Raw genomic sequence first — 26328 nt, forward strand, 5'->3', positions numbered from 1 at the left:
GGGGATATCCTATTTAATTATTTATAGCCTACATCAAAAGGATTTTGAGGTGTTTTAAAAAATAAAATCAATTAAATAGCAAGACAAGGGAATTTATTAATTGACATGGAATATAAAGACCAGATGAGGGTAGATGGGCTGATAAAATAAGCCATATGGCCCTACATTGTAACTGTAATTAGATGAAGTATTTGGTTTTAAATATTCTGGCTAAGGAAAAATAAACATAGTACACAATTAAATGATTCTCATGATTTATGAAAAGAAACAGCATTTCCTAAGAGTAAGCAAAGGTTTTTCTGGCACTTTAAAAGGAATTTTTTAGGGTATATTGAAATGTGGAGTAGGCAATGTCCTCAAAAAATCCTCAAATGCAGTATCAGATTTTCTAACATTGTATTTTATGGTATTCTTTGATAACATTTGAGGGGATATCAGAATATAAACTAGGGAAAACAAAATATGGTCTTGTTTTCTTATAAAATAACTTCTAAAGTATGTAAGTAATATAATTAATTATAGCAAAGTCAGAATATACAGATAAAATTAACAGCTCAAAATCCTCCGTAGTCCTACCATTTAAAGGCCACATTTAGTAGTAGTATTACAGTATATTTTATACATACCTAATCATTTTTTCACAAAAAAGTGAGATCATACTGTGTCTAAGGTGCTTAACCTGCTTTGTTTTACTTAAAATTTTTGTGATTATATAAGCTCTCTACAGTTACGATACATTTAGTTGTTTATCATTTATTTATTTGCTGATATATGTGAATGAATAATTGTACACGTCTTTGGGTATCTCCTTGAGATGTATTTCCAGAAGTAGAATTGGTAGTTAAAGTCTGTGTGTGTTTTAAGGCTATGTATATGTTGCAAAATTATTGCAAGCAGCTGTATACAAAATCTTATTTTCTCTGTACTCTGAGCTGTCTTTTTTTCCATTTTAAATCTCTCACCATGCTCTTTGCTGATTTTTCTTTTGGTCTCTTCATCTTTTTCTTGTTTATTAGCAAGATAATTTTTTTAAGTAATGTCAGCTTTTTATTCTATACCCAAATCTTGTCCCTGTTTTATACTTTAATTATGTTTATTGTATTTTATGAAATGTTTAGAACTGTATTTTTATGTAGTCTCATATAACAGCCTTTTCCTTTATTGTTTTTAATTTCAAAGTTAGGTATTAAAAGGCCTTTTCCACCACAGAATTATATAAACATTCTTTTTGCCTATATTTATGTTTTCATTTTGTTCTCATTTCTTCACAATTAACTCCAGTCCAGTTATGATGATGCATGGTTTGGTTAAGAATAGAGTACCTTTCTTCCATTCCCTAAGGCATTTATCCCAGTAATATTTGATCAACAGCACATTTTTCCTATGCTGATTGAATTGCCTTTCTTTAAAAAGTAATAATAATAATTAGTAAAATATATGTGCATTTCTTGTAAGTTGTTCTGTTCCGTTCATATTTCTGTCTTGTTTGATACTACTTCACTCTTATAATTATTCTAGTTTGCACGTTTTAATAACTCACAAGTGAATTAAACTTATAAGTTATCTGAGGATAATTCACATTTCTAGTTGACATTGTTATAATATTGAGTAATTGTTATTATGATATATTGGCTTTCAACAAATTACTGTAATTTCCTTCCTAAGCACAATTTTTGTTAGCTTTACGCCTTTTTTTTTTTTTTTTTTTTCCCTGAGATTAGTTTTCTCTTCTGGTTTCAGGTGCTTCGGTTGTTAATTTGAGAAAGTTATTTTTTAATCTTAGACTATTCTGTTAGCCTTACTGACCCCTGATAGTAAGTAAATAAGTTAATCTCAAGTACATGAAGTCACTGTTCCATTTGTGTACAAACTAGGGAACAGTTATGGTCAAAGTGGGAAAAACTGGGAAAGTTGTCATTTTTTAAAGGATCTCAAAATATCTGACCAATGAATAAGGGATTAGTTGCAATTTTTTTCCATACCATGTGCTTTAGCAAAATAAGGATTTTAAACCTGCACTGTAACATTCATTAGTTATGTAATCTTATTTAAATTGCTTAGCACTGTTGGATGCAATCTTGATAAAATACTTAACACTAAAAGTTGAGAAGTTGAAGTGTGAAAGGATATGTAGAAGAAAGGGTAGAAGGCGTTAACCTTTATTTTTTAATGGAGATCAAGATATACTGTTGAAAGATGATAGAGAAACAAAAAATAATTTAGCAGATGATAATGGTTGCTAAATAGTATCCATTATATCTCTCTTTATCTTTACATAAACATGAGTTTTATACAAGTATTTAACATAGACCAGGAGGCTCCTGGGTAGGATACTAAATATTAAATACTAAATGGAATTATTACACATTAAAATGTATAAAATTTTATCAATAACTTAGCTAATAAAAAGTTCTAAATATTAACATCAGGCAAGCATAAATTACATTCTATAATAACTCATAATTTAAAATCTATAACTTTATTTTGACAAAGTATTTGTTTTTGATTTGGTATTGTTCCTGTTTTATATGCCTTTGCCATCAGTCTACATATGTAGCTGGGTAATAGGGCTTCTAAAATAGATTTTAACTTTGAACAATTTACTAGGAAATGGTATGAAAATTAGGTTCAATTTTATTTTCAGAGGGCACAGTGAGATTATCCTTGTTGTCCTCTCTTTTCCCAGCATGCCGAGCTCCTCTTGGCCCCAAATCCCATAGGGCATGCAGTTATGAGTAATGGTAGACCTTGCAGCCACTCCAGGGTAAGAACCTGCCACATCTGAAGAGCCAGTTCTTCACTTACAGTATTTGTATTTCTTTGAGTCAAACTAGTCATATTCTGTTGAATACAAACTGTAAAAGTAGACTCAAGTTTTTATCTAACTTGTGTTGTTCCCTTATAAATGCACATTTCTGGGTGCCTCACCTGGGTTAAAAGAAAAAAAAAGAAGAAAGAAAGAAAGAAAGCAGTGTCACTGGGAAGTCGGGGTCCTTTGCAAATGGGACTTTTTTGCCCCTCTAGCAGAGTTGCAGAGCAAGCATTATCCTTGAAGCCTTGTAGATAGTTTGTGGATTTTCATTGATATATGGTAAAGTGAGCTCCAATGACAAAGATATTAGCCCTTCTCCATTCCTCTGTAAGGGAAATATCTCAGATCTCCTTGACACAGCATCCGAACTCAACTTTACTCTTGCTGATGCCCAACAAAACAAAGAAACTGTTTAAGATTGAAAAATAGTAAAATCAACATATTCAAGGATAATAGTGAGGTGAGAATCTAAAAGTTTTAAAGATCATCTCACAAGAGACTACTAAACAGAAACCTATGTTAGGAAATGAGGGTTTAGCATTAGCTGATAAAGATTATTTTGTTAGAAGTGTCCCTTTTTATAGAAGTGCCCACTAACTGAGACTGATTCCAGTCTTTTCTGCTTCTTGCAAATGTACTTCATTGTAAATTAATCTCCTAGAACCAAATAATGCTTGTGAAGAAGCATGCACAGCACCTATTAAAATGAGGGAGAGTTGGATCTCCACTCAAAAGTCAGGACCCACCCTGTACGTACACATTTGACCCTTGAACAACACACATTTGAACTGAACAGGCCCACTTACACATGGATCATTTTTCATTAAATATACAGTCAGCCCTCTTGTATCCCCAGGTTTTACATCCACAGATTGAACCAACCACACATCAAAAACAGTATTTTCAATCCTTAGTCAGGAATCACAGATGCAGAGGGCCAACTGTATGCATTGCTCTACACCATTTTATATAAAGTGACCTGAGCATCCACAAATTTTGGTATCTGTAGGGGGTCCTGAAACCAACCCCCCATAGGTACCCAGAGACAACTGTAGTTATATTTGGGGGGAGTCAAAAGTTACATGCAGATTTCTGAGTACACAAGAGGCCATAACCCCCATATTGTTCAAGGGTCAACTGTAATTCAGAAGTCTTGGAGAAAGTAGTCTTTTTAAATTTGTATTATAACATGCTGCAAATTTCATTTTTGTCAGATTATTTTTGCAAATTGCACCATTAAGAAATAAAATGTTACATATCAAACAACATAGAACAGGTGGAGTTTGGGGGGAAAAGCTTTCATAAGAAGTAATTTTAAATGGGTAAACAAAGCCTTTAATAATCTGAATGAGATGGCTGAAACATATATCCTCGCCTTTTAAATTAGAACGTAATACCACTGGATTCACCTAAATGACTATACTATATATTTATAATAACACTCATCGTATTTCCCCTCCTTAATAAAACTCTAAGGTCTGAAGTAACCCTATTATATCACTATACCTCATTTTATTTTTACTTATAAAAAAGTAACTTTATGATACCTTTTTACCAAGTAGGATTTAATGCAGGTATTATGCCCATTTCACAGTTTTAACTCCTGCACTGAGCAGGATCCTTTAAACTTTTGTTAACAAATATTTGCTTAATTAGAATTAGTTGTTGAAATATGAAACCACCAATATTTAAGCATAAAGCTGAAATCAGAGTTACACCCCCCTATTGGCAGCACCTGTAGTCCAAAATTATCCTGTGTATGTGGTTGTCTAATTTTATTGTGATATAATACAGTGAAACTCATGGTAATACATCCTATAATGATGTGAGAGATATTTTTATGTAGTTGGTGATTGACTTTTGCATTCAACCAAATCAAGAAGATGCGAATTCCTTTAACAATCATATACTATTTTTATGACAGTGTCACACAAAGATGCTGCTGTTTCCCCTGGCACAGCTACCACCTTTAGCTAAATGTACGATTTGAATCAACTCTAGAATCTTTTCAAGATATTCTGGCTTTTGTCTTTTTCTCATGCTCAACAATATGAATGGTCAATTATATCTAATACATTATAATATGTATAATAAGAAGAAGCTTTCTGAATCCTAATGGGTAGGATTGGTGGAGGTGGGGATAAAGGTGATTTTTATTACCATTTACTCCAGGCCCTATATCTTGGTCTGTCTTTAAACTTTCTTAGAGCTTCTTCCAAATAATTTTGAGAAATGTCATGTTGAATATTTTTTGTAGCCAAATCCTGAATTTTTAAGTTAATATGCCACAGTTCTATAGCAAGAATAGCATCCTTGGGTAAGGTTTATAGAGTTCACACCAAAATGAGATAAGTTTTAACATATTTAAATAAGTTGAAATAATTTCACAACAGAAAGGGGTCTGAGATCATTTTATCCAGTGGTTATCAGATGTGACACTGCATCAGACTGACCCGAGGAGCTTGTATTGTAGAAAGCAGAGACTCCTAGGTAACGCCTACAGCAATTTCACTTCAGTGTATCTGTGCAAGGTCCCAGAATTTGTATTTTTATAACTTTAATCCATTGCCAGGCTGCAGATAGGCATTTTGGAATCACTGATCTAGTGTAATGCCCTGCAGACAAGAATTACATTTAATTCATTTTTAGTTTCCTACCTGGGCCAGCAACGTGCTAGGCACATACCAAGTGCAAAATAAATGTTTGCAGAAGATAGGGCCAAAAGCAAGTAGAAAGAGAAGTTCTACAACTTGTGAAGATTCCACAGCTAACAGGCATTAGAACCCAGTTCTTGTTTGGCACAGCAATAGCAGGAAGAGGGCTTCTGGATCCTCTTTTTCTCCAAAGCTTCTTCAGATCAAATATAGTAAAAACCCTTCAAAATCGGTGGTCTCATAAGAGTATGTTATGGACACAGGTGTATATGTTCAACAAAAAGTAGGCACAACTGCCATCGTATTTAGCACATTGTAGTAATTTCTTTGATACTAATTGTGTTAGGTATTATAAATATATATATTTATATAGTTCCCTTTCCTGGTTTGGTACATTAATCATACGGATGTGTTAAATATTGGTTAAAATGCATTGTGTAATAAGTTTCTTGAAGCTAGGAAACAGAAATATCACAGGCAACATTATTACTTTACTTCTCTAGTCTGCTCTCTCGGAAAAATTTTGTTTGTGGAAAGTTGTAACTGCAGCTATTGGATGACTCTTACAGGAATGCCCTTTTGATCAGGTGTACTAGATAGAATTCAACTTACTTCCAAATAAGTCTTCAGTATAAACCAGGGGGGTGCAATGGCATCCTTTGGTTGTTGCATCAACATTTTAGAACATGGCTACAAGTTCTCTAGGAGGAGGAGGGGGAGGGAGTGAGGAGAATGAAATGGAGTGAATAAGAATTGTTGAGCTGCAAACTCTTCAAATTGGTTTATATTGTCTCCTGCATGAAATCTTCAATCCCATCACACTTTGTCTCATTTAAGGACATTTAAAAAGTTGTAAGTCAGTTTGCCCAAGAGTTCATTGTTAACACAATACCACTTATCTCAAGGGATTTTAATTTGTCAGAAAATAGCACAAGTTATAGTCATCACTATGTAAGGACTTAAGGAGAAGTCCTGCAAGACAGTTGTTACTATACGTGAAGTGTTATACCGTACTTCGCCATGTATAATGTGCTCTGTGTATATGCGCAACCATGTTTTTGGCCCAAACTTTCAAGAAAAAAAAATCTTTTGTTTTAATTCTTTAATTCAATTATTTATGTATTTATTTTTGGATACTTGTTTTTTGTATTATAAAGGAATTTTAGCATTTATTTTTTAACATTATGGTACAAGAAATTTTATGTAACAAGTAAGTACAAAACACAAGAAATACAAGGTATTTCAGGTACTACCCATGTATAATGCACATCCTTATTTTTCCCTGAACAATTTGGGCAAAAAAAGTATGCATTATACATGTGTATACATGCATTCATACATGGCAAAATATGGTAAGTCATTTGATAACTTCTTCCATTCTCTTCATCAGTATGAATGGCACTGATGAGTCCTTTGAATTGAACCACACAATGGTGCTGTATCTTTTTGTAACTAAAGGGCTTTTCACAGGCAGTGGGCAAGGTGAAGTTTAAAACAACAGCAGGGCACTGCTGCAGAAAACACTGTGAGCATATCCAACCTGAAATGACTTAACTAGTAACACATGAAAGATAAACTCACTAGCCATAATAACCCCCAGCATACTTAATGAGTATAAAAACTGTGGAAATACTTTTTCTCTAACTTGTGTGCGTGAATTACTAGTTCTTGGGTATGGAATGGAGAAGGGAAGTTAAAACGCATAGTAGTTTAATATATACCCTCACTTGCCCAGAGTAGTCAGTCTATTTTTTTATATTATTTTCCTGTTAAGTATAAACTTTGTGAATCCATTTTTCCTGTGAATTAGGTAAGAATCAATCCAAGGGCATGATTAGGAAAAATAGAGAAAAATTATTGGAACTGATTTGAGCAGAAGCTCAAAAGCCTTAACAGGATGGAAACTAAGGAAATGCTATGGATAATAATTGTGAGATGAAAGTAAGAGAAACCTATTGATGGAAAGGCTACAGTTAACATCTTAAGTTAGCAATCACCTATGCACTGGCCTCTCTGAGAAGTACTTTGCCATTAACCTGTTCTATTCGGAGTGTACCGAGCTTTCCATGGCTCAGTATAGAGACTTTCTGCTACTTGAAGTGAATATCATCATGTGTGTCCTCTGGTCTGTGTTTACATGAAATGAATATTTTCTTTTTCTAACGCATTAGCAAGCTTCCGAAGGGTTGAGAACTTATTTCTTCATTTTTTTCCAATTTCCTCCAATCAGCAGCATTAGTCTCAGTAAATGTTCAACCCATCAGGCGTAGAATGAAATAGATTATGAACTGAAAAGTTATAAAAGGGTTTTTCCTTTCCGTTATCACTCCTGAGTCTCACATATTATACCTTAGCTACTCTCTTGCTACCCCCTTAACACATTATTCCCCATTTCTGTGTCCCTGTTATTTCCATCTTTCATTGTAATCTTCTTGAGGGTAGGAACTATGTCTTGTGATTCGTTGCTGCATCCTCCACTTCCAGCATATATCTGACATAGGAGCTACAGAGTAGAAGCATGTTCTATGTGTAGGCATATCAAAGTTGCCTCAAATGTGAATTTGGGATAATTATGTTTGCTTGACTTAAAAAGAAAATCAACTCTACTTTTGTCTTCACCGTCTTAAAGAGATCTGCATATATTATCAAAATAATACAACAATTACTTTTTATGTTCTTACCATTTTACTCAAATTAATGTTTAAAAATACTATTTTCTTTTACTTTATTCTAGAATTGAACAATGCCACAAAAACATTCTTCACTAAAGAATATTTGAAAATAAAACAAAGCTTTCAGAAATCCAGCTCTGCAAAATGGCCTCTACCAAGCTGCAAAAAAAAAGCATTCCGTCTTTTTGGAGGTAAGGAAACGAACCCCTCCCCCTGCAAAAAAAATATCTACTAACTTTGTCCAAGCTCTGTTTTTAAAACTGTTTACTTCCTGCCTTAGAAATGTTAGTAGAAACATATCTTTGAATTGATCAATTTTTAGTAAGGATTTTGCTGAAAGCCACAGGCATACATATGAAGAAAATGGAGACTATGCCATAAGAGCAAAATTTGCTTTGCTCTCATTGTTTTATGTGTAAATAATGAAATTAATCTCAAAAGTAACAGATTCGTCAAATGCTGTATTTGACAATAACACTGATATTCTTTACAAAGATTCTGAATAATTCATTATCATAAGCTGTCTATTTAGTTTTAATATTTTATAGTTGTCCCACAAGATTAGGACAAGTAGAAAGTGGCTGAGCCTTGGTGTAGAGAGTGTCTCAAGAGACATACAATGGACTGAGAATACTGCTTTCTGTATTCAGGCAGATCTAATGAGCATCTGACCTCAGGGATGTCATTAAAACCTCTTCTATTTTTTTTTTTTTTTTCAGTTTTTAAAAAAATTTCTTTTTAGACAGAAGGGAAGGGAAGGAGAAAGAGAGGGAGCGAAACATCAACGTGTGGTTGCCTCTTGAGTGCCCCCAACTGGGGACCTGACCCACAACCCAGGCAGGTGCCCTGACTAGGAATCGAACTATCAACTTTTTGGTTCACAGGTTGGCACTCAATCCCCTGAGCCATACCAGCCAGGGCTCTTTTTTTAGCTTTATTTTTATTGTTTATGCTGTTACAGTTGTTCCCACGTTCTCTCCTTTTCCCCACCTCCCCCCAGCCTTACCTTCTCTGCATCACAAGCCTATTTCCACATTGTTGTCCATGTCCATGGGTTGTGCACAAATGTCCTTTGGTTAATCCCTTCACCCCATCTTTCATCCCATCCCCCCAATTCTGGCAACTCTCAGTCTATTTTATGTATCTAAACTTCTGTTACCATTTTGTTCATTGGTTTATTGTGTTCATTAGTTTCCGCATATAAGTGAGATGATGTGGTATTTTTCTTTCACTGATTGGCTTAAATCAGTTAGCATCGTTTTCTCCAGGTCCATCCATGCTGTTGCAAAATGTAAGTTTCTTCATTTTTACTGCTGTATAGTATTCCATTGTGTGAATGTACCACAGCTTTTTTATCCACTCATCTACTGATGGGTACTTACGCTGTTTCCAAATATTAACTATTGTAAATAGTGCTGCTATGAACATAGGGGTGCCTATATATTTTATTTTGTATTGGTGCTTTTGGATCTTTGGGGTATATTCCCAGAAGTGGAATTGCTGGGTCAAAAGGCAGTTCCACTTTTAATTTTTTAAGGATACTCCTTACTGTTTTCCACAGTGGCCGCACCAGTTTGCATTCCCACTAATAGCACACTGGGGTTCCCTTTTTTCCTCAACCACACCAAGTTGTTTGTTGATTTATTGAGGATAGCCATTCTGACAGGTGTAAGGTGATATCTCATTGAGGTTTTAATTTGCATTTCTCTGATTATTAGTGATGTTCAGCATTTTTTCATAGATCTATAGGTGCTCTGTGTGTCCTCTTTGGAGAAGTATCTATTCAGGTCTTTTGTCCATTTCTTATTTGGGTTGTTTGTCTTCCTGGTGTTGAGTTGGATTAGTTCTTTGTATATTTTGGAGATTAAACCCTTGTCAGATGTATCATTGGCAAAACTGTTCTCCCATACAGTAGGCTACCTGTTCATCCTGTTGATAGTTTTTTTTAGCTGTACAGAAGCTTTTTTATTTGATGTAATCTTGTTTGTTTATTTTCTGCTTTGCTTCTGGTGCCTTAGGAGATACATTGGCAAAAATATTTCTAAATTGTATATCTGAGATTTTACTCCCTGTGTTTCCTTCTACGATCTTTATGGTTTCACAACTCATATTTAAGTCTTTAATCATTTTTTAGTTTATTTTTATGTATGGTGTAAGCTACCATCTAGTTTCATTTTTTTAAACCTCTTCTTTTGTTTCTGTCTTCTGATCTATAAAATGGGAGTAATTATATCTGCCCCGCCTAATTAACAGAATTGTTGTAAGGATCAAATAAGCAAATGTGATAATACATTTTAAATTATAACTAATTGCACTATATAAATAAAAGGAATTATCAAAATAAGGGCAAGGCAATCTCTAATACCTTTGAGAATTTGTTACTCTACAATATGGACATAAAATACAATTTCACCTTTTCTAAAACCATGGTATGTCAGAGCATGAACTACTGTACACTTTTGGTACTTGCCCCTTATGATGTTATGGGGTCCGGTTGGAAAGGTCTAGATATGAGATATGAGGAACTATGATCCTCAGAGACCAGGAGGGACTTCTGTATAAGAAGATGGATAATACCGGCACAGCAAGGACGTCGACCAAAAGGAGAAAGAGATAGAGTCTGAATGGTCAAGATAAAAAAAATATATACAGACTCCCTGAGGTTTGAAAAAAGTCATTTAAGGACAAATATAACTTTATACAGTGGTTTGAATGAAGAAAGTAGTTTAAAGACATTATGTAAGCACATACTATTTTTTTCAAGTGGTTAGTAACTGTAGAAACTCATTATCCACAGATTTGGTATAAAGAAAACATTTAAACTATACCACATTTGGCTCAAAATATAATATAAAATCAAATATAAGAAAATCAGTCTTACTTAAGGGATTTCATACCAAAGAAGAAAAAAGTTATGATATGAGTTAAGTGTTTTAAAAGATTCCATTGTATCCAACCTTCTAACCATACACCCAAATTTTCAAAAGAATGAAGCACCTTTCTGATAACCCCATAATTTCCTTCATCTTTTTGTATTCTGGGGTACTAAAGATATAATTTAAACAGTTGCTTCTCTGTGATTTCATCTTATTTATCTTCTACATAGGAATTCCACAGAACTTAACTTTTTATAAGTTTTTATATAGGAGGTTCAAAGTAGCTTTAACCTAACTTAAGGAATATAATGTGTTACTGTCAGGAGCTCAGCTGAGCTGAGGAAGAGCTGAGCTGATAAGCTCAGCCAACACTGAATGAGTTAAGCCTTTAATCACTTGGTGCAATGTGTAAGCAAGAGTCTAAAACCAAGGGACATGCCAGCTCCTCCGACCCCCACGCTGTTTCTCCCTGTGGAATGACACACTGGTCCAGAGTCAGGTAGATCAGTAAGAGTGGGGGTCATCTCACTGCTGAGGGTGTTCTGACCAAAAAACACTGGCAGTTTTATGGTCCCTAAGCTGGGGGCGGGGGGAGGGGGACACAAATTAGCAGGGCTAGGAGTGGAAAGTATGTACTAATTCAGAGTCAGAAAAAATGTCTTCAAGGTTTCCCCCTTTCACCCCTTCAAAGAGGTCTCCACAGAGGTGCCAGAAGAAGCCCTCTGCCCTAGGCCTCGGATAAAGGACCTAGGTAGGAATGCAAGTGCTGGGACTGGGAATGTGAGTGTGCGAAAGAGCATCACGCGCCAGGGGGCCGGAGACCTTGAGCGCAGCTCCTTCCCAGTATTCACTGGCCGTACAGCAGGAGTGGTGTGGGCTCCTTTCTCCCGTGAGGCCTGCCTGGTGAAGGCTCTGTAATTGTCACACATAGGATTTTTTTCCTGAATTCTTTTTTTTCCTAAATGTGCATTTTATTTTCTTTTTATAAATTTATTGGGGTGACATTGGTTGATAGGATCATATAGGTTTTATGTGTACATTTCTATGATTCCAGATTTGTATATTGCACTGTATGCCCACCACCTGCAGACAAAGCATCTTCCATCACCATGTATAAGGACCCCTCCCCCACCCTTTTCCTCTGGCAACCACCACATTGCTGTCTGTGTCCGAGAGTTTCAGCTTTATGTCCCACATATGAGTGAAATCATAATAGTTCTTAGCTTTTTCTGATTGACTTATTTCACATAGCATATTCTCAAGGTCCATCCACGTTGTCACAAATGGCAGTATTTCATCTTTTCTTACGGCTTAGTGTCCCATTGTATATTTTTACCACATGTTATTTATCCATTTCTCCCCCGAAGGACCCTTTGGTTGTCTCCATGTCTTGGCCATTGTGGATAATGCTGCAGTGAATGTAGGGGTGCATATATCTTTGCAAATACATGTTTTTGAGTTTTTTGGGTAGATACCCAAGAGAAGGATTGCTGGGTCATATGGTAACTCTCTTTTTAGCTCTCTGAGGAACCGCCGGACTGTTTTCCATAGTGGCTGTACCAGTCTATATTCACAAACTGGATTTCTTAATTATTAGTATTACTGAAGTACCTTCTGTACTTTTGTTTGCTTTCTGTTCCCTGACTTTTGTAGTTATTATTTCTTTATATACGTATACATATGTATACATAATTAACATTATTTAATTTTGGTTGTTTTGAACATTTGCAGTGGTAGCAACATATATACCCTTCTGTATGTGCTTTGTCACTCAGCATTGTTTCGTGGATTCATCCATTTCAGAGAGTGTAACCACATTCATCTTTACTGCTGTACTGTAGTCCATTATGTGAACATGGCACGGTGTATCCATTCTCCCAATGATGAGCAATTTAGTTGCCCAGGTTTTTGTTATAAAAAATGCTATTATAAACATTTTCCATGTCCCCTGGAGCATGAGTTTCTCTAGGATGAATTACATTAGAAAACTGCTGGTTCATAAGAAAAGCACATCTTTAAGTTGATTACCTAAACCAAACCATTTTCCTAAATGACTGTATTGATTTATGACCAGCTTAATCTACAAATTTGATATTTTCAACTTCAGATTTTGCCAGCCTGATAGAGATAAAATAATATCAGGGTTTTTATTTCAATTTCTCTAATTACTTAGGGGAATTGAACATAGCTTTATATGTGTATTGAGCAATTGAGTTTCTTCAACTGTGATATTCATTTATTAATTTTGTCCATTTTTCTTGTTGATTTTTGAGAGTTGTAAAAATATTTTTTGGTGACTCCTTTTTCTGCTAATTATATGAGTGGTTGCTGTAGTCTTTATGGTATCTTTTAATGAATTATAATTATTCATTTTCTTCTTCATCTTTCTGGTGTGTGTTATCTGCCTTAAGAAATTCTTCTTTACCCCTCATGGTCATAAAGATATTTTCCTGTGTATATTTCAAATAGACCTAAAAGTCTTTGGAATTTATCTAATAGTTTCAGATCCTTTCAATTGCATATTATCTTTTTGGATGCCTCTTTTGGAACTGCTTTCCTCATTTTTCTGGGGGGTTTATACCTTCATCAATTTTCCAAAATTTCTTGTATAGTCTAGATATTAGTCCCTTGTCAGCTTTCAAAATTACAAATTTTTTATCCCAATTTAACATCTGTATATTAAGTTTGCCCATGGTGTTTTTCATTGAAAGAAATATATAACTTTGAAGTTTGGTTCAAGAAGTTTTTCCCCCATTCTCAGGTCACAAAGATTTCTTTTAGATTTCTTTATATTAGGCTTATAGTTTTTGCCATTTTCATTTAAGTCTTTGTCTAGAATCCACCTCTTATGTTGTGTTACAGAGGGCTCATGGCTGTTTTACTTTTTTTTTTTAAATTCTCATCCAAGGATATGTTTATTGATTTTAGAGAGAGAGGAAGGGAGGCAAACATCAATGTAAGAGAAACATCAGTTACCTCCTATATGTGTGCCCTGACAGGTGTTCAAACCTACAACCTAGGTTTGGGCCCTGACCGGGAATTGAACCCACAATCCTGAGCTTTCTGATGCACAGAATGACAATCCAACCAACCAAGCCATCTGGCCAGGGTCATGTCTGTCAGTCTTAAATTAATAGAATACTCTTCTTAATATTTATTTTACAATGATGCTAGGCTTTTTTTAGTATTTCTGTAATTGTTGTATAGAAATGTAATTGGAATATTAACCTATTATTTTGTGACCATACTAAGTGAACTTTTTTTTTAAATTTAATTATAGTTGGTATACAATATTATGTTGGTTATATTAGTTTCAGGTGTACAATATAGTGATTTTATATTTTTATACCTTACAATGTATTCACCCCACTAATTCTAGTAATCATGTGTCATCATGCAAACTTATCTCATTATTGGCTATATTCCCTTTTCCCTTTTTAACCCAGTCCCCACCCCCTCCATTCTGATAACCATCCCTTTGGTCTGTGTTCCTAATAGCCTGTTTTTGTTTTTGTTTTTGTTTTGTTTTGTTTTTTAGATTCCACATATAAGTGAAACCATATGGTCTTTTCCTTTCTCTGCCTGACTTATTTTACTTAGTATAATTAATACCTTCAGAATCCATCCATGTTGTTGCAGATGGCAAGATTTCATTCTTTTTTATTCCTGCATAATATTCCATTAACTTTGGAATATATATATATATATATAACATTGTATATGTATTATATATGCACACATACCTTATATTCCTTATCCATTCATCTGTCAGTGGAACCTAGGTTTTGTCCATATCTTGGCTATTGTAAGTAATGCTGCAATGAGCGTAGGAGTGCATGTATCTTTCTTATTTAAATTAATTTATTTTTGCATTTTTTCCATTATCATTTAGTCCCCTGATACCCCTCTACATCCTCTACAATCACATTGTTTTCATGCCCATGAGTCTCTTTTCCTTTTTGCTCAATCCCTCCATCTCCTACCCTCGCCCCTCCCTTAGCTGTCACTCTGCTCTCTGTCGATGAGTCTGTCTCTATTTTGCCTGTTTATTCAGTTTGTCATTAGATTCCACATATGAGTGAAATCATATGGTATTTGTCTTTTCAAATTAGTGTTCTCATTTCTTTTGATAAATACCCAGATGTGGAATTGCCGTGTTGTATCATACAGCTATTCGTAGTGTTGAGGAATCTCCATGCTGTTTTCCATAGGGACCACACCAGTTGGTAGTCCACCAGCAGCGTGCAAGGGATCCCATTTCTTCACATCCTCACCAGCTCATGTTGTCCTGATTGTTCCCCTTTTGCCCCCCTCCACCCAGCACCCCTCACTCCCTCAGGCAGTCCCCTGCCATTGTTCATGTCCATGGGTCATGCATATAAGTTCTTTGGCTACTCAATTTCCTGCACTGTACTTTACATCCCCATGGCTATTCTGTAAGTACCTATTTGTACTTCTTAATCCTCTCACCTCTTCACCCATTCCCCCACAGACTCCTCCCATCTGACAACCATCAAAATGATCTCCATATCCAGGATTCTGTCTGTTCTTCTTGTTCGCTTAGTTTGTTTTTTAAATTCAACTGTTGATACATCTGTATTTTTGCCATTTCATTGTTCATAGTTTTGATCTTCTTTTTCTAAAATAAGTCCCTTTCCATTTCATATAATAATGGTTTGGTGTTGATTAACTCCTTTAGTTTTTTCTTGTCTGGAAAGCTCTTTATCTGCCCTTTGATTCTAAATGATACCTTGGCTGGTAGAGCAATCTTGGCTGTTGGCCCCTGCTTTTCATGACTTTGGATATTTCTTGCCAACCCTTTAAGCCTGCAAAGTTTCTTTTGAGAAATCAGCTGATAGTCTTATGGGAACTCCCCTGTAGGTAACTAACTGCTTTTCTCTTGCTGCTTTTAAGAGTCTCTCTTTATCTTTAACCTTTGGCATTTTCATTATGAAGTGTCTTGGAGTGGGCCTCTTTGCATGCATCTTGTTCGAGACTCTCTGTGCATCCTGGACTTGCATGACTATTTCCTTCACTAAATTAGGGAAGTTTTTTTCAAATAGATTTCTAGTTTCTTGCTCTTGCTCTTCTTCTGGCACCACTGCAATGCACGTTGGACCTCTGGAAGTTGTCCCAGAGGCTGTTTATCCTATCCTCATTTTTTTTGGATTCTTTTTTCTTCTTCTTGTTCTGATTGGTTGTTTTTTGTTTCCTTTTGTTCCAAATCATTGATTTGATTCTCAGCTTCATCCACTCCACTGTTGTTCACTCTGTATGGTTCTTTATTTCAATTAGTGTATCCTTCATTTCTGACTAGATCTTTTTTATGCTGCAGAGGTCCTCACTAAGTTCCTTGAGCATCCTTATAAAGAGTATTTTGAAATCTACATCTGATAGATTGCTTATCTGCATTTTATTTAGTTATTTTTCTGGAGTTTGGATCTGTTCTTTCATCTGGACCATGTTTCTCTGTCTCCTCATTTTGGCAGTTTCTCTGTGTTTATTTCTATGTCTTAGGTAGAGCTGCTATGATTCCCTGTCTTGGTAGTGTGGCCTAATGTAGTAGGTGACCTGTAGGGTCTAGTGGCACAGCCTCCCCTATCACCCAAGCTGGTTACTCAAGTTGTGCCCTTCATGTGGGCTGAGTATAGCCTCCTCTTGTAGTTGAGCCTTGGTTGCTGTTGGCAGGGCAGTGTGAGGGACTTACCCAGGCCAGTCAGCTGCAAGGTTTGGCTATGACCACTTACCACCAACCTCTGTCATCCAGGGAGGATCAGCTGCACAGGTTCAAGGTCATGGTGCTCCTTGATGGTCTATAGCTGTCTGCTGGATGCACTGGCCCTGGGGTTTCCTGGGTGGTACAGGCCAAGGTCAGCCCCAACCTGTGTTTTGCCTGGGACCACCCTGCCTGCACCATAAAGCAATATGACCACCACACTTAGATATCTGACCAGCCTATTCCATATCTGCACCCCTCCTCCCAGTCTAGATGGATGTGGTTTCTTTAATTCTGTAGTTGTTAAACATCCATTCAACTTGATTTCTAATTGTCCTGAGTGGTGGTGGTGGTTCTATAATTTAGTTGTACAAAGAGGTGAGCCATGTCTCAGACTACTCTCTGATTTTCAATAGAAACAGTGACAGCAGCATCTCTCATTTTAAAAGGAATGCTTTTAATAGTTATCATTGAATAGAACTGTTGCTCTCTGTTTTTGGTAGATATCCTACAACAGGTTTTAAGAAAGCTCCATTTGTTCCCAGTTTGCTAATAGTTTTTTCTTGAACGAATTTTTAATTTTATGAAGATTTTTCAGCATTTCTTGACATGATCATATGGTTTCCCTTTATCAATCTGTTAATGCACTGAATGGCATTAATAGATTGTAATCAGTTCCCTAATGTTACAGTGTTGTATTTCTGGGATAAACTTAAATTGATCATTTTTGTGACTGCTAGACTTAGTTTGCTAGTAGTTTGAGATTTTTACATCTGTATTTACTAGTAAGATTGCATCTATGTTTTCTTTTTCACAGTCTGTTTTGTCAACATCTTCTTGAATTAGTTTATGTAATTTATCTTTTTGCTAGGAATTTGTTCTTTTTGTTTTAAAAATTTGTTGATAAAAAGTTGTTTATATATTTTAACATCTCCTGTATCTGTAGTTATATTCTCTTTATATTCTTAATATTATTTACTCATGCTCTGTTTTGTCCCTAATCTTGCTGGATATTCATCAATTTTATTATTTTAAAATAGCTCAGTTTTTGAAATTAACTCTAATATGTCTTTGTCTTCTATTTCATTAATTTCTGCTCTTCATTAAATCCTGACTGTTATTCTCTTTTAATTTATTGTCTTTTTTGTACCGTATTAAGGTGGCTTTCAAGGTCATTATTTGTTTTTTCCTTTTTAAAAATTATTATTTAAAGCCATATATTTTCCCCTCAGTCATCTTGTACATGTAGTATTTTTTTTGTTATTCATTTCTAATTATTTTTATAAGAAATAAACCATTCGATATTGATTGAATCATCATGATTAAAAATAAAATGGTATAAAATTAGGAACATATTAAAAAACTGGGACCATGATTTCTGTAGTTGTATCACATTTACTCAGCATACCATACCATCCATTCCATATTAATTGTTTCCCTAAGAAAAGCTTCTTTTAAGCTTTTTTTAAAAAGTTGTTAGAAGGAAATAAAGTGGTTAAGGGGATCTTATAGGAAAGAATAGACGTCTCCATAGATGCCTTTGGCTTCACAAAATTAATGTTCTTTCCACAAAAACAAAACATTTTAACATAGTTTTAGATTTTCTAGCCAATGAAGCTCCTATAAACGCTTCTTATATTCATTTAGCTTTTGAGATAGCTCACTCTTAACCTAGAATAGACCCATTCCTTTTCATCCTACCAAGTAGTTAATGTGTCATAGATATTGTTTAATAAGCAGACATGTTTTTTTCCTCTTAAAAATACATATTTATGTACTTATACATAAAATGGGTAATGTGAAAAGGAATGGAAATATTCTAAGTAAATGTGAGTTAGCACTTTACGTCTCTTCTCAAGTGCTAATTGCACTGATGGCTCTGTAAATCTTAGTTCTTTCCCTGAAATACCTACCATTTCCAGACATTGCATCTCAATTATCAGTACTGAGTTGACATATTTCCAGCCATGTTAGTTGGTTCCCTAAAAAAAATTACATAAGTAAAGAAAAAATTACATAAGTATATAATACATCTATAATATTAAAATAATACATAAAGCAAACAAGCTGACATATTTTACTAAAATCTTTTTGCCAAAAAACATTCTACACTGTTGAATTTTTTTCTAAATATACTCAAGTCAAAGAAATTTTAAAAAGTTATGATTTAATATTCCATGCCCTCATATTTCTGGCTTACAAAAACATGCAACTGAAATGCCGGTATCTGAGATATGTTTATGACAAATCCATCAATGTCTTGTAAAAGACTGGAGAATTGTTTTATTTAATCATTAGCTTGCCTGAAGGTATTAGCTTGATTCTGCAAATTTAAACACGCACAGTAGAAATGAAAGAATATCCACATGAAAAAGAGTAGAAAATGAAGCGGTACATGCTCAAACAGCAGGAGTTTGGATGTAACCCAGAAATTCACCTTCCCAGAAAGTTTGAGATAAGTTATAGAGGTTTTAAAATATGCCCTAGACTTGGAGTGCTGCATTTTAGTGAAAGGACATCAACCTTTACATTTTCTCTGAAACCGGAACAATTTTGTTCACACATAATTTTTTTGAAAGGGCCTACGAATTTCGAAGTGTCTTTTCCTTTCTATTTATTTTCCAGTGGCAGAATCAGGCCCTGTTTTTGCTATAGGGTTTACTTATGAGTTTAAAATTTATTTCAGAAGCCAACCCAGTAACAAGCCCTACATTATCATAAACGACTTAAAAACAAGAGACACATGTAATTCCACCAAAATGTAAAATGCAAATGACAGGGGCTTGTCCACTTTAACAATTCCATCAAAAATTTTTTATGTTGAATGAAATCTGCCTTCTCCCAGTTTTCTTTTATTGGTTAAAGTCTGTTTTAATCTTCCTCCACATGACTATTCTTTGAATATAAGGACACATTTGATGTTCCCTGGAAACCTTTATTCCACACACAAAATAATCCACATTCCTTCAACTGTTCCTCATGGAACCTGGTTTCTATCTAGGTCCTGCTTGCTGGTTTCAGAGATTCTAACAAGGCTAGGCTATTTCCATTTCTTTTCAAGTGACCCAGTGTTATTCGAGTGTTGGGTAACTGAATCCATGGCCCCTGTCTACCGTAAATAGTTCACTTGAGCAATGGACTCAAAATAAAAACATGAACATTTTTTTGTTCCTATATTAAGTTCATGATCCAAATGAATTTGTATTGTATTTTAAACACCCTGGCTTGGTGTGGCTCAGTGGATTGAGTGCCAGCCTGCAAACCAAAGGGGTTGCTGGTTCATTTCCCAGTCAGGGCACATGTCTGGGTTGCAGGCCAGGTCCCCAGTAGAGGGCACACAAGAGGCAACCACACATGGATGTTTTCTTGCCTCTCTTTGTCCCTCCTTTCCCCTCTCTCTAAAAATAAATGAATAAAATATTTTTTAAAAGAATTTATATTTTGTTCAAATATCACCATTTCATGACTGTTATCTTAAAAATTACCAGCAGTTTTATTCTCTCACTCTTGTTCTCTCTCACCTCTGCCTTCCTCTCTCTCTCTCACGCGTACAAACTCTCTCTCTCTCATGCACAAACCAAATTCATCCCTTCCATTGTTTCTTATATGTAGAGGTTGCTTTTTTTTTTTTAATTTTTATTGTACACTTGTCTCCATTTACCTGCCAGCACTTTCCCCTCCCCCTCCCAGCCCCACCTCCGTACCTCAATCCCTCCCCACCTTGGGAGGTTATTTTTTAATTTCATATAAAATTGGATGTTGGTAGAAAATACTAATAAAAATATTTTTATTAAAGTATAATTGACAATATACTAGTTTCAAGTGTACAACACCATGATTCTACATTTATATACTTTACAATGTGATTACCACAATAAGTCTATTCACTGTACCAAGTTATCATTGACTGTATTGCCTGTACTGTACAATGGTTTACTCATTTTATAACTGGAACTTTTTGCCTGTTATTCTCTTTGGCCTTTATTACCCATCCCCTTTTCCTCCTCTTTCATGGCAACCATCCGTTTGTTTTCTGTATCTATGAATCTGTTTCTCTTTTGTTTTGTCACTTGTTTTGTTAGATTCCACACATAAGTGAAATCATTAGGCATTTGTCTTTCTTTGTATGACTTAATTCACTTAATATCACCTAGGTCTACTCATGTTGCAAATGGCAAAATTTCATTCTTTTTAATGTTGAATAATATTGCATTATATATTTAAAACAAATCTTCCTTACCCATTCATCTATCAATGGATACTTAAGTTACTTCCAAAAATGGCTGTAAATAGTGCTGCAAAGATTATAGGGCGTATATCTTTTCAGATTAGAGTTTTTGTTTTCTTCAGAAAAATGCCCAGAAGTGGAATTGCTGGGCTGTATGGTAATTTTTTTTTTTTTTTTTTTTTTTTTTGAGGAACCACCATACTGTTTTCCATAGTGGCTGTACTAACTTACAGTCCCAACAGTGCATGTGGGTTTTCATTTCTCCACATCCTCACCACCATTTATTGATTTTGATAATAGCGTTTCTTACAGGCGTTAGGTTATAACTCATTTTAATTGGCATTTCCCTGATGATTAGTGATATGAGCATCTTTTCATTTCTGTTGGCCCTCTATATTTCCTCCTTCAGTAAATGTCTCTTCAGGTCCTCTGCTCATTTTTAACTGGATTGTTTGTTTTCTTGAAGTAGAGATATGTGAGCTTTTGATATATATTTTGGATATTAGCCCCTTATCAAATATATCATTTGCAAATATCCTCTCCCAATCAGTAGGTTGTCTTTTCATTTTGTTGTCTGTTTGCTTCACTGTGCAAAAGCTTTTGTTTGATGTAGTGCCACTTGGTTATTTTTTCTTTTAGTTCCTTCGACCAAGAAGACAAAAAAATATTACTAAGAGCAATGTCATAGTTTACTGCCTATGTTTTCTTCTAGGAGTTTTATGGTTTCAGGTGTTACATTCAAGTCTTTTACCCATTTTTTTTTTATTATTTTCTTTTATGGTATAAGAAAATGATTCAGATTTTTTTTTTCATGTATCTAATTTTCCAGCACCATTTATTGAAGACGCTGTCATTTCTCCCTTGTATGTTCTTTCCTCCCATGTCATAGATTAATTAATTGGCTATATAAGGGTGGGTTTATTTGGGGGCTTTCTAATCTGTTCCATTGATCTACATGTCTGTCTTTGTGCTGGTACTATACTGTTTTGGTTGCTGTAGCTTTGTGTTAGAGTTTGAAATCAAGGAGTGTGTTACCTCCAACTTTGTTCTTTCTCAAGATAACTTTGACAGTTCCGGGTCTTTATGGTTCCATATAAATTTTAGGAATATTTGTTCTAGTGCTGTAAAAAATGCCATTGCTGTTTTGATAGGCGTTGGATTAATTCTGTAGATTGCTCTCAGTAGTATGGACATTTTGACAATATTAATCCTTCGAATCCATGAAAAACATTTGCATTTATAAGGTAAATGCATGCATATGTACATACCCTTAACATCCACCTACTGACCTCTTAAGTTAGCATAGAAACAGATTCTTATGGTGGGAGAGGGTGGCTGCACCTGGCCTGCCCCTGGGCTCACCGTTTTAATGCTGTGCTTTTACAAATACTAATACTTTCCCCAACTGCCCTGCAGAATATATGACACAATATTAAAACATTAAAACATATTATAATATATAACTAGATAAAAGCTTTTACTAAAATCTGTAATAACATGACTCTGCAACTGGACATTGGATTTTTTGAACCTCTGATTAAGAAAGACTAGAAAGGAAGTGAAGGGAGGATATGCTTAACTTAATCAGAAAGCACTATAATAGCACCAATATTTATACAAGAGAAAAATTAAGTAACAGGAAAGTGCTCATTAAATAAAATGAATTTAAAATGTATTATTTATAGATGGATTGAAGAGATGCAAAGTATAGTCTCAGCAGTTTCTTAATGAAATGTTCCTAAACATTTAGATATAAGCGATTGAAAAATAGAATTTCTCTTTAAAGTCTGGATCGCTTCCAACCAAAAGCACATATAATACCTGTCATGGCAGGTGCAAAAAGGAACAAATTATAAACAACTTGCTTTCGCCGATATGAAAGACTGGCTAATTGTCCAACATCACTCATATTACTGACCAAAAGCCCTCCATTGTTCATAAGCCATTACTTTAAATATACTTAAATCTTATAAATTCTGTTTTACTCAAAAAATCCTGAAGTTTGGAAGGAATGTTTCCTTTATTTTCAGAGTATGATTATAGATATAGTGATGTTTAAAATATTTTTCCAAAATAACAAAACAGGCAGCTTTTAGGGAAATTGAAGTTTGCATCATATATTCCTTAGGGAAAGTAAAATGTAAACTACTCAAATTCATTCCAATCAAATGAGCATTTAGTTTAATGATATTAATAAAGAGATTAAAAAATTTGCAAAATAGATAACCATCAACATTCATAATCTTAATCTAGAATTTCAGGAGTTGGGCTTCCTATAATAGAGCAAACTACCAAATAAGACCATTATTATGAAACGGAACCTTAAATCTCATCTTGGGAAATTCTATGGTCCTCAACTAAGAGCACCTGAAGAGCTAAGTTTGGTTTGGTTTGGTTTGGTTTGGTTTTTGAAGCAAAACCATTCTATGTATTAGTTCCTGTTCTTTCACACTTACGACCTTGAACAAATCCCAGTGTCCTTGTCATCACCCAGTCCAATTAAATCAGAATCTTAGGATATGGGTCCCAAATACAGTCGTATTTAAAGCTCCTCAGGAGATTCAAGTGTGCCGCCAAAGTACCAATATTGAGATATGCTGAGGAATGGGTAGGACTTGCGACTAAGGAACAAAATAGAACTGTGGAGTCAGACCATAAAGTTACCTTGAAAGGGTCTTTTATTTATCCTATGACTCCAGGCAGTAACCGATCTGAATTATTATGAGGAATGAATTAATCAGATGGACTGCAAGGTTATAAATAAAGGAGATGAATGGTATTTGCATTAACACTGAAATGAGGTTAACTCTGGCAGTACAGTGATGGTTTAATAGTGCATGGCAATTACCCATTTGGTTTGGATAGCAAATACAAATTTAATTGAAACTACAATGCAAATTTAAGGAATCTGCATGTAATTGCACAAATTACAGTTTAGTCAATATGCAGAGAACAACACCTCTCTGAGGGAAATGTCACAGAATTTGGGAAGACCACAAAGTGTTTAGTATTTCAATATTATATCTAAAGCACTAACTTTATTTGACTGTCTTATCATCTGTTCAAAAACACCTAATAAATGAGGACAGTGTGTTGAAATGTCTACCAAAGTAGTCTCAAGAAAGGAAAAGAAGTTCCACAATAAGGTAAGTAGCTAGTGAGGAAGGAAGAGGCAGTTTCAGCTTCTTTCCTTTGGGTACATGAGGGGTATACTCATGATACAAAGTTATACTTGAAACTCCCACGCCTTTTTGCCAACTGGTAGAGCTGTAGCCATAGTTGACCGTTCCAAAGCTCTACACACATCTTCCATTTCCAGAGTATTGAAGCAGACTTATTATTGTCTAAAACAGATGAGTATCAAATGAGACATATGACCACAAATTTCAACCATTATTAGAGTATTGGGTCACTAAAATTAATAGGATAATACTGAAAATGTTTTAATGTTTCAAGATTTATAATTTGCTATTGAAAATATGCAAACAGTTGAACATATGAAAATTTCAAATCTTTGCCTACAACAGCAGTATCAGGCATGTATTATAATTAAAGCAGCAGTTTAGGATACTTAAAACAGAAATTTTACAACCGTGCTGGCAATGAAATGGTTTTTATTAGCAAAGTCCTATTCTACATATGTTTCACTTCTCTAAAATTATGCTTTAGTGATTCAAGGTTTTGTTGATATTTTAGATACTACTGTTTTGTGAACAATTCTATTATTTTGGTAATACAATAGAGGTGCTACTGTATTGCACTATCACTTAAAATCACTACTTCTTTATTTCTGAAATACTTTATAGGTAGATTGCAAATAATGTAAAAGATTTTATACTATAATCTGAAACTATATGAGGTCTGTCCAGAGTAAGTCCACCCGTTGTTAATATAATGAGAACGGTTTGCACAACATCCTTGTCACCTAGCAGCCAAGGACAGTGGACTAGAAAGCACATGTGTGAACAATGATGGCTTCACTGTACCTAGTGAGTGAGGGTAGTAGACACCTCATTGAGTGAGCATGTGTACTGTATGGCCATTGCATTCAAAATGAGCAGTAGAGCAAAGAATCTGCATCATATTTTACATTAAGCTTGAACATTCCTCCATGAAAACTATTAGGATGATTCAAAAGGCCACAGCTATGGGCAACTGGTGATTGGCAGCTTCGTCACAACAACGCACCAACTCATGTGTCACATGCAGAGTTTTTTAGCAAAACATTAAATCACCCAGGTGACTCAGCCCCCCTATAGCCCATATTTGGTGCCCTGCAACTTCTGGCTTTTCACAAAACTAAAATCACCTTTGAGAGGAAAGAGATTTCAGACTGTCTGATAAGATTCAGGAAAACACGACCAGGCAGCTAATGGCGATTGGGAGAACTGTGCGAGGTCCCAAGACGCCTACTTTGAAAGGGACTGAGTCATCAGTGTCCTATGTATGTTTCTTGTATTTTGTATCTTCTTCAATAAATGTCCCTGTTTTTCATAATACATGGCTGGATACTTTTTTGACGGCCTCATGTATATGTGTGTGTGTGAGTACATGTGCCTGCGCACACCGCCCCCCACACACCTTTTAATGAACACTTAGGTTGTCTCCATTCCTTGGCTGTTGTAAATAATGCTGCAGTGAACATGGAAATGACAGATAACTCTTCAAGATAGTTATTTTATTTCCTTTGGATATGTATACCCAGAAGTAGGTTTGCTCAATCATATGGTAGTTCTATTGTTAATTTCTTGAGGAACCTGCATACTGTTACCTATGGTGGTTGTACCAGTTTACATTCCCACCAAAAGTATACACAGGTTTTCTTTTCTCCACATCTTCACCAGCATCTGTTATTTCTGTCTTTTTTTTTTTTTTGACTCATAAAATTGTTTTAATCTCCACAAGGTAATGTGCCTTTTTTTTTTCCCCCCTTCATTTCAATTCAGGCAACACTTCTTCTTTTTCCTCTGAAATTTTTTTAATGTTTATTCTATTAAGTGGTCCCAATTTTTTCCCTTTCTCCCTCCTCCACCCAGCTTACCCCTCTAGCCCACAGTCAATTCCCTCTCCTTTGTCCATGTCCATGTGTCATCTGTACTGACTAGTCCCTTCCCCTTCCTTCCACCATTACCCTCCTCCTCCCCTCCTACAGCTATCAGTCCATTCCATGTTTCCATGTCTCTGGCTCTATTTTTCTTGTTAGTTTATTTGTTCATTAGATTCCAGCTATAAGTGAGGTCATAGGGTATTTGTCTTTCGCCAACTGGCTTATTTCACTTAGAATAATAGTCTCCAGTTCCATCCATGCTGTCACTAAAGGTAGGACTTCTGTCTTTCTAATGTGTAGTATTCCATTGTGTGAATATACCA

The 26328-nt window shown here is 35.1% G+C and overlaps 1 protein-coding gene across 1 annotated transcript in view; it reads left to right on the plus strand.

Annotated features, from left to right (window-relative positions):
• RNF180 (ring finger protein 180) overlaps nt 1-26328 on the plus strand; it is a 156635-nt gene that overhangs the window by 105993 nt on the left and 24314 nt on the right. The window contains exon 7 of the mRNA XM_054578406.1: nt 8201-8329. Within this exon, the coding sequence (XP_054434381.1) occupies nt 8201-8329 (129 nt within the window). The remainder of the gene's footprint in view (nt 1-8200; nt 8330-26328) is intronic.

This window comes from Pteronotus mesoamericanus, unplaced genomic scaffold (genome assembly GCF_021234165.1).
Source record: "Pteronotus mesoamericanus isolate MK-2021 breed Mesoamerican mustached bat unplaced genomic scaffold, CSHL_Meso_final contig_50, whole genome shotgun sequence".
NCBI lineage: Eukaryota > Metazoa > Chordata > Mammalia > Chiroptera > Mormoopidae > Pteronotus > Pteronotus mesoamericanus.